This window comes from Lates calcarifer, unplaced genomic scaffold (assembly GCF_001640805.2).
Source record: "Lates calcarifer isolate ASB-BC8 unplaced genomic scaffold, TLL_Latcal_v3 _unitig_5776_quiver_344, whole genome shotgun sequence".
Taxonomy (NCBI): Eukaryota; Metazoa; Chordata; class Actinopteri; family Centropomidae; genus Lates; species Lates calcarifer.
In genome coordinates, this window is record NW_026117718.1 from 90,758 (window position 1) to 100,938 (window position 10,181).

General features: G+C 38.3%; 1 protein-coding gene across 1 annotated transcript; it reads right to left on the minus strand.

Moving 5' to 3' along the window:
• Positions 1–2,209: 2,209 nt before the first annotated feature.
• Positions 2,210–9,516, minus strand: si:ch211-214e3.5 (zinc finger protein 518A). Its single transcript, XM_018666507.2, has one exon. It carries the CDS (start codon positions 9,372–9,374, stop codon positions 7,005–7,007), a length of 2,370 nt encoding a protein of 789 aa, XP_018522023.1. The 5' UTR covers positions 9,375–9,516; the 3' UTR covers positions 2,210–7,004.
• Positions 9,517–10,181: the final 665 nt, after the last annotated feature.

A 10,181-nucleotide genomic window follows, 5' to 3' on the forward strand; every position in this document is an offset into this window, starting at 1 on the left:
ATGCATTAGAGAGATAACTGCATTTCAAATTACTGCCTACTCCTATCACTCTCTTCAGTTTACCTCACTAAGCCTTCAACACTGTTAGAAATGATTCTGACCCAGTAGCTGCTCTCTGAGGTTTAGACAAATCTGAGCACTTTCAACAAGTCCACTCCCTGAGGCTGCTCAGACCTGGACTGGCGAACCTCTGGCACTTTAAATTAGTTGTCTTTGTGATTATTTATGGTTTGCAGACCTTCCACACGTGTGGTAAATTATTATCTTTTACATCTGTGGTACTAATTTTTCTTCACCTTTTTTGTGTGTAGAGTTTGTGTTACTTGTTTGGTGACTGTTTGCTGTAGCCTTTTGTGTAAGTGTCATCTATCTGCTGCAGCGTGCCCACTCTTACCTGGATGGTAGTGGAGGCACAGTGAGTCAAGTTTTTTGATTTCTCCATGCCATCCACTTCACTGTAGTCTGCTGGGGGAGCAGCATCAGTGTCAGGGACACTAAGAGAATAAACAGACTCATACGCAAAGCTGGGGCTGTTATTGGACACAAGATGGAGACTTTGAGTCAGTGAGGGACAAGAGATCACTGAACAACGCATCCCACCCCCTTCATGATACATTACAGACACAGCAGACACTGCAACAGACTCATTCAGCTCCGCTGTAAGGAATGCTACAGCAAATCATTTCTGCCTATTCTCCATAGCTCTGTACAACAACTCACCTGTGTGTGACAGGTGAACACTGCCACCTGTACATACGTTCTGAAAATATTTATTCATTAATACTAGCACATATTGTTGTAATGTATACATTTTATATTTTTTTCTTTCTTTCTTCTTTTCTTTCTTTCTTTCTACATATTTCCTACCTATTTTTTCATCATACCTCACTGCCAGTTTTGCACATCCATTCTCAGATGAAAATATGCACATAACTATATTTATTCATCATTGAGATGGTTACTGTGAATTGTAAATTTGCAATTATTTTCCTGTATATATTTTGAAGATCTTTCTTAGTATATTCCATTTTGCTGTTGTTACCTGTTGTTGCTGTCTCTGCTGCTGTAATGCAAGAATTTCCCTCACGGGATCAATAAAGTACATTTATCTTATCTTTTATATAGGATTATTCCATCCTGTGAGACAGTGTATAACTGAAACTGAAACATTGCATTATCAATAAGGTGAGAGCTGGCAGTGTGAGGGAAACCATTATGTTCTCATACAGCTTACACTGTGGCCAAATTCCATACTACATGCTGAGTTTTCAGTATTGTGTTCACAGTGGGAAATTGGCTGAATAAAGTTTACTGTCATAGTAGACAGTATACTGTGCTCCCACAATGCCATGCACAAAAGAAATGAACAGTTATGCATACATATAACTGCTAAAGCAGACCATTAGCATGTAGTACGTAATGTACACAATCAGCAGGTGGTCTGGGTTTAGGACACAGCATTGGACAGTCAGAAGTCACTTAGTTCTGACAGTTTTTAAACACACAACATAGGAAATACATTTCAGACAGGATCAAAGTCAGAAATCCAAAACTGTCATTTAATGTATCCGAGCCAAATGATGACATACTTCTTAAATCAGAGAGCAGTTTTCTTTTACCAAAATGATGACACGTACAGTTGTCATTATCAACTGTTTGATCAACAACATGTGGAGCATGGATAAATAACATTTGTGTTCCTTGAGCACAATTCTTTTTAGAAAATTCTCCCGTAAATTGTGAGAATACAAAAAATCTTTGTCATTTTTGTAAAGTTGTATTACATGACACTTGTATAAGACTTCCTGACATGACGTGATCTGACAAATCTTCCCAGTTTTTCTTCTTTTAGGAAACCCTGCTCTCTCTCATGACTCCAAAGAGTTTAGATCATCTACAGAATGTCAGCAACACTTTACTTAAATTTGGGCCCAAATAAAACAGGAGTTACAGTACTGAGAGAATGTGTATTCAACTGAATAGGATACAGGTAGGACATCTAGTGCCATTTTGTCTTGTGCTGCCCTCATGTGGATCTATTCAGCACCATCATGGTCCACACAGTGGATAGACCTCACGACTTCACTGAAGTCTTGTGTAAAGTACAGAAATATTGACAAGCTAGATCATCACTAATGGATGTCTCATCATTTAGAGGAAATTCTAACAACATTTATTAGTATGAACAAAACACACAATATTCTTTCCACAGAGTATGTACATTTATTAGAGAAGTTAAACAAAAGAATACAGTACACACTGTCAACCTGCCAAAGGACATTTGAGGCACTTAGGATGAGGAAAGATTTGAACAGCGTTCTGGACAGGAACATTTTACTATACATGAGTTCAGCATTGAAGCTGAACCTGTATTAAAGTATGTGGTAGAGCATCATCATCCTAATAGTTTCAGGTTACTGGATTTCGATTATTGTTCACTTTTAATCTTAGGTCCCTACAACTGACAAAATAAGATGATGTAGTAGTGTATCCCCATACAGTGAGTGGTTTGTAGTTATCACAGTGCAGGACATCTCATCGACAACACTTCTTTTTGAATTTTTATGATAGAACCAAATAGGTCTTTGGCCTAAGAGCAGTGAAGAAGATGCAGAAGAGACCGGTGCGTTAAAGTGAGACCACGTGAAACCATCAGAAACAAAGCTGGATTTTCATTCATTTTCATTCAATTCAATTTTCATTCAATTTGTGATCTGTGATTGATTCAAATACTCTGTATGAGGGGGCTTAATTACAACCTTAAAGAGCAGGTAGGCTGACTGCAGCAGGCAATGTTAAAGAACTGCATTACATATTACTTAATGCTCACTTTTGTGATTAGCTTCACAGATCAAAAACATGAAAAAAAAAATATTGTCATATTCTCATCTTAATGCTGAAATTAGTATGGTTTCATTTTAAAAAAAATTAAATCAGTAATAACTGAATAACATAAAAGTTGCAATGATGAAAGTACAACTTCTGAATCTTCAGTTACTTCATATGCTTTTATTTCAAGTAGTAGTAGCAGTATTTTCGATTTAGCCCTTGATTTGAAAAACCACTGTTGAATGAGAGAAATATTAACCACATGAATATTTTTGGATAGAAGATAACTTGGGTCCTTAAACCAAGGCGGTAACACTGTATGAATCCTTGCGATTTTAGAGATTTTGCTGCTGAACATCAGGTCATGATTATTGTTCCCCATAAAAACAGAAACCAGACTGCAATTTGACAGGTATTTATAACATCTACCCTTGTTTACAGTTCAAAGGTTCTGATTGTGCCGGGGTGCTGTTACATTTAAAATGAACAAAACATGAACATTTGTCTTTGTGTGTGTGTATATATGTATAGATAGATTAGCATATTAGATGGATATCAATTTCATGTTTGTTTGAATTCAGTCAGACTCCAACAGTCAGTACTGGGCCTGAGAATGAATGTCAGGAGAGAAAAACAGGCCACAGAGATGTGGTACCTGGGATACCCCACGACACCCTGATGAAAAGTCTAGCATATTATAACTTTTTGTATTTTCCTCCCCATTGTGACATCTCTTAGCGTTCCTTCATGTTGGCCAGTAGGATGACAGAGCGCTCTCTGGTGCAAACACAGTGTTAGGATTATATCAGTACCTGTTACTTTGGCAGCTCTTGACAGTGGGTTTTCAGTTTCTTCACCCTCATCCTCAGAGACATAAATGATGATTAGTTGCAGTAAAACTGACCAAGATGCGACACGACCTGATGGCATTATGACAGTCTAATTTGACATGGTGACCTTCACGAAAGACAAAAAATCATGTAGGCTGATCCTGGCATTTAATACAGGGCTGGTGTCAGGATGTGGTTAGATTTTCTTTGCAAGCATGGGGAAACAGCTAAGTCCAACGTTCAAAAATACACTCAGACATTTCAAGTTAACACATTTCTGTCATGGGTTTGTTTAATCTGTACACACTGAATGTAGAGATGAATGTAGAGGGAGTTATGTGCTGGAACTATTTCTGGCAAAATACTAAAATAATTTCAGTGTGTGTGTGATTAAATGAAGCAGATATAATATGTTCAATGAGGTCTAGAGGTATTGGTAGGTGTGTTTTTGGACTTTGGACTGAAGCCAGTTACCCTGCTTCCAGTCTTAACTCTAAGCTAGGCTAACCATGTCCTGACTCCAGCTCTGTACTCAACACACAGACATGATATCAATATCCATCTGAACATCTAAAAAATGAGTATTTAGTAAAATGTGGAACAGCTGAATGTATGTTTGGTTTTACTGGTAACTCAAAGATATCAGCGAAGGAGATCTACTATTGATGCACCATTTATTGAACTTTTATATGAAATCATTTCAAAGAATTAATTTAACTTTGAATTAAAAAAAAAAACGTGTTGCTGACTGGAGTGGTTAGTTTATATGCACATTTGGAAAACAGTGGAAAGTAGACCTTCATGAAGTCAGAACTTCACTAGTCTGTTTGGAACCATTTTGAAGTATAAAAACATTACCATGGCTTGCAATATTCAGTCATTTTTGCATATTGAATGGAATAAAACATTCATTTCCATGGTTCGATCATCATGTAATACAATCACTAAATCCCATGAAGAAAACACAAAGTCTGCTTCCTGTTGCTGTTAAGGAAGGTATGTAACGTTAAAATAAATGTATGTACAGCACACTGAACTTGATGACAGCGAGCAGATTTATAGTACATTAATGCAATAAAAGGTGAAAGAGAAATACACAGTTCATGTTCAAGGTTCCTATTACACCTAATATGTTGATAAAACATGAAAAACAAAGATATCAGTAACTATAAAATCACCTCTCTAAGTATTTGACATTAACAAGAAAGTTTTTATTGAACCAAAAACAGTTTCAAGGGAAGAAAAATGCCTTTTCTGTGTTTTTATCTTGGGTCTGAGTGCATCCTTCTGTTTTGTTCTATACCCAAATCTGTCCAAAAATGCTGTTTCACACCCTCATCTATTCCTGTACAGTGTACAAGTTAACTGCTGTCACATTTTGTACTTACATTAAAATTTTAGGAGATTTGGGGGTGATCCAGCCAACCCCTCCCATCATATAAATTACCTTTATCCTTATTCTAACAGCTCTAGCAGCAGTGACACAATTTCGAGGGTCAAAAATATTGTTTCCATTTCTCAAAGAGCTGTGGTAGTGGTCCAAGTGGCTCATACTTAGTTATTCTGTAGTGGGTGGAATAGTTACACAGGGCATGACACTCTTGGCTGCCTCATTGCCTTAGCTGACCAGATCTGAGCCAGTCAATCATTTAATGTGGTTTGGTTGTCCCTTTGGCCACCAACCTATAAAAATCATTGTGTTGCATCATTAGTGTACCTGACTGTGCATGTGTGATATAAAAGAAAAAATATTTTGTAAATGTTGCGTGAACTGTAAATTCTCAAATACTGGCCAGGTTTTCTATTTTCCCTGTTATATAAATATATTTCATCATATTATACCAAGAGGCTTTGCTGTTTTCTGATCTGCTTTTTTAATTTGCACACTTTCTCCACGTCATACTCACCTCTGTGCTACTGCCAGTTTGTCTTACCTAATGGAAACTCAGTTTTATTTCACTTGCTGTCATTTAGAGGATTCTTTTTGTATTTACTGCTGTTAAACCACTGTCAAGCCAATTTCCTGTATAAGTGTTTCACATTAAAAATCTTCCAGCAGCTTAGGAGGAGTAATCCCTAACTTTTATGAGTTTTAAAAAAATTGCAATCTGTTATACTATCATATGTGACATGTGGCAATTATTTAATAACTACTAATTTAAGAATTTACAGTACTACATTCAACCCTGATCACTTATGTAAGTATTGGGTACATATGATAGTACATATCATCTTCATCATTCCAGTAAGTAATGATTAAAATGATGCAATCATTTTGTCAACTGGAGTCCAAAGGTTTTGTAAGTCAATACCAAATCTTAGTTTAAGGCCCTGTGACAACACTTGACTTGTGTTACCATCCCGCACCATCAGTTTCTTTTGTGTACAAACACTGCAATGCACAATATAAATTTACAATCTGAATGCAAATTCACAGGACCTTTAAGATTTATCAGAAATCAATATGGATTCACATGACTCACAACATGTGCACAAACAAACGGCCTCAGAGGCTGAAAACAAAAATGATTTTGAATGAAACTGCATAGGGTGTGTTATGGGCTGATCTGTATTTCTCAAGTACTGGCAGTGAGCCACAAAGCATCTCTGTTTAACAGATACAGTATTTTATAAGACCATTGGTCTGTTTGCAACACTTGGCAGACTAAAGAGATTACATGAAAAATCTCAGTTCTAGTTATGACAAATGCATGCTACAGATTGACAAAATCCTGACAAGAAAACTGTAAACTACTCCTGACAATAGTGTAAAATGATATCCTGTTAAATTAAAACATCATACATAAAAGGAATAATTTGGACCAGAACATTTTTTTCTCAACACAAGCGCAAAACAATTGAATTTGTCTACAAGTCTCAGGGTTAAACTATACAAATATAATTTCCTGTCCTCATGTGCAGGATAATAAAATATACAAAAGTCCCTTAAATTAGGTCTATGCTTTTTTGAAATTTACGCGCAAAATGACCGACCAAATTAATATGAAATCACCTGAGTAATTTAATCCAACTCTGCATACAACCTTTGCTGATATTATCCCCTTTCCTTAAGCCAGTGCTCTTACAGCTCCTAATTACAGTGTACCATTTTCACAGTTCTATTTGACCTGTGCATGCATGATATAAATCATGCTAGCAGTACATAATTTACTAGAATATGCACCTATGAAAAGATAAACTATGATTCACTTAAGAATATATATTTACATTAACAGAGATTGAACAAATGTATAACGGAACGTCATTAAAAATATACAACTTTAACCATTTGTTCCACCTCAAAAGGACAGAATATCAAGCGATTTAGAGGCAATGGGAAAACTTTCAGAACAGTTTATTCCAGTCTCTAGTTGCTTCCATGAGGTGTCGCTGGCCGTGGCCAATCCAGTCTTCTTGGCTGTTGAAGAGTCGACCACAAAACCAGCAGTCAAACACCACTGATTCTTGTCTACAATCTGATAAAGTTTCCACCACCTCATACTTTTTTTTGCTTTTCTTCCTTAACTTCAGCTTCAAAAGGAATCGTTCTCGGACAGAACTCTGAACTGGCCTAGGTCTTGGATCATCGCTATGAGACAGCACACCTTTGGTTGAGTGATTCTTCCCTTGAGCACCAAGCTCAGAGAGCGCTTGGATTGTTTTCTGAGACAGAGAGACCTTAGTAACAGCACCTTTGTACCTGTTAACTACCTTCATGATATTGGCCACTTCGGGAATGTCAGCATCTGGATGATTGAGCACCACAACAGGTTGGTATCTGCGAGGACATTTGATCTGCTGCGCAGAACTGAATGGGGCAAGTCTCAATGTCCTTTCAACTTCTTTGGCTACAGGCTTCCATAACTCAGCAGTGTCTTTCTCAGTCAGTACTTTATTAGTGAGTCTTCTAGCTTTATGCACTGTTGCTGGAAGCTCATCAAATAATGGTTTCCTGCGCCTTTTCCTTTGGCTTGGAGGCCGAATTGGCCTTGGGGCTAGAACAGGTTTCTCTGCTTCACACGGCTGTATCTTTACATTCATCTGGGAGGGTGAAATACAAGATTCCTTGACATTTTTATGTGCAGTATTTTGTATGGTGATCAATTTCTTGACTCCATTGGAGGTATTTGTATTATTTTTGTTTGATGACACCAGAAAACACTGGGTCTGAGGTCTGGTGGCCAAAAACAGAGGTTGACTGCTTGAGGTGGGAGCACCACTTGTAAGAAGGCTACCAGTGGGGGTGACAATTTTAAATATGACTTTGTTTCCAGTACTTTCACTGGTTTGGCTGCAGAGAGTTCCAGTCTTTGCATCTTGATTGTTCAGAAGTAGGCCTGATTTGGGTGGAGAGATGTAGCGCAGCAAAAATGCTTGGCGACCAGGCTGCAGACTGCTGGGTTTGTCTGCAGAGCTAACAGGCATGGCCAGAACTGGCCGTGAGTTCAGTGGGAGATGTGTACTTGCCAGTCTGAGGCCAGGAGTACTGGGGTTGTGAATAAATGGAACAGACCTCTGTACCAAGTAGCATGTAGGCTGTGTCTTTGCAGATTTGTCCGTGGGTGTATTATGCGGTGTGCTTGAAAAGAGTACAGGACCCTTAAAACCCGGGCTGTTTATAAAGTAGTGATTTGAGGTGGTGCCAACACCTGGTTGAACAGCAGAGAGAAGAGTTGTCCCTTTTTCAGCAGCTCCTGCCTTTGGTGTTGATACACCTAGTCTCCTGCTGTTTGGAGTAAAAGTTACACCAGTTTGATTACTTGATCTTTCTACTCCTGGCTTCATATAAGATACATTGATTTGAGGATTTGCAGAACTGGTTATCAGTTTGAAACCTGGAGTTGTTTTGACCTGCACTGGCATAGCAAATCGATTCTCAGTAGTCCTCAGGAGTACTGGCTGCTTACCCTCAGGCAATTGAAGAATTCGTAGAGTCGTTTTTGTTTGTTTCAAAGAATCATTGCTTGCACTTGAAGACCTTACTCTTTCCTTATGAAGTTGCTGAGTAATGATTGCATCTGAATGTTCTTCCACAAAACTGCCTAAGGAAGTTGAACTACTCTTTGCTTCTGTCTGTTTTTTGAATATAGGAATGCTCTCCTCTTCAATTTTGATTATATTAAAGTCTTGAAGCACTGACTCAGGATTCTCATCCTCATTGGGAGGATCATCAACACTGGCTATACACTCATCAACCTCAACATCACTATCTGATACTTTGTTTCCGCCCTCTTGATTCTTTTCTTGGGTTGTTTCTCCACTGCCTCTATCTGTGAATGGTTCTGGAGACTCTGCCAATGTCAAGCTAAACTGCGATGATTCACCAAGACTTTCTTTGTCAGCTGCGTGTTCAGACATATTGTCAAAGCTTTGGGTAGTGTTAGGTGAAGTACTAAATGTGTCCTTGGAATAGTTGTGAAAGGTAAATACTTCTTGGTTTGGTGAATTCTGAGTGCAGTTTTCGGAGCCCATGGCACCCTCTCTCTGGCTACCTGAACTGGGTGGGAATGAGTCTAATGGAGGTACCAGATTTGTTGGAAACTTTTTAAAATTTTGCTGACCATTTTTACGTTTCATCTCAATTCTAACCCTGTTTGTCTTTCCTGGAGTACTCTGAGAAGATTGATCATCATTTTCTACAATGTTAAAAGGAGAGCTTCCCTTTGTGTTTGTCAATGAGTTTATCTGCCACTGTGTCAGTGACTGATGACTCATTTACAGCCCCACAATTCTTAACAATCGTTCTGGGAGATAATTTGGAAAGCAATGTTTCCTGAGGAACTTTTGAAGGTGAGGATAAACTAGTGACCTTACCAGCACACACTGTCAAAGCATTACAGATTTCAGAACCATTATGGCTGGCTACATCAGAATTACATGTTGCAGAGACATTATCAAGCGTGCTTCTCTCGGAGGAGGTTGTTTGACTTGGCTGACTTTGGTCACTCACATGATCAAACTCATTTGTCATGGGATATAGCATATCTGTTGATGACATATTTAGTAAAGGAGTAGTTTGCTCCTCAACATCATCTCTGTGTGGGGTGGAATCAAGGTTACAAACAGAGGTTTCTTCCTCCTCAATCTTTACTTTTACTGCCATGATATCATCCTGATCCATCTGTATGCAAGATCCACTTCTTGGTGAAACAGCAAAACAATGTGATGTGGAGCTCTTGCTATCAAAGCATTCCCCATTCTCAGTAAAGTCTTTACTTTTATCCAACACAGGATTTGGTGCCAAGAAGTCCACATCTTCAACTAAGGAATGGTTCTGAATGGACAAGTCTTGCTTTGCTGTAGGAATAACTTTGAGAACTAAATGTTTTTTACCATCGACCATTTTGAATCCCATCACTTTAGTTGTACAATTGGGGGGAAGAGAGATTTTGTTCTTAACCATCAGAACCGTCAATCCATTAGGATTTGTGTGACTTGTAGCATCAGAGCTTGCAGAGTTATCACATTCCTGTAACATTACTGGTGTTGTCTGCTCTGTGTTATGAGAGCCTTTACTCCAGT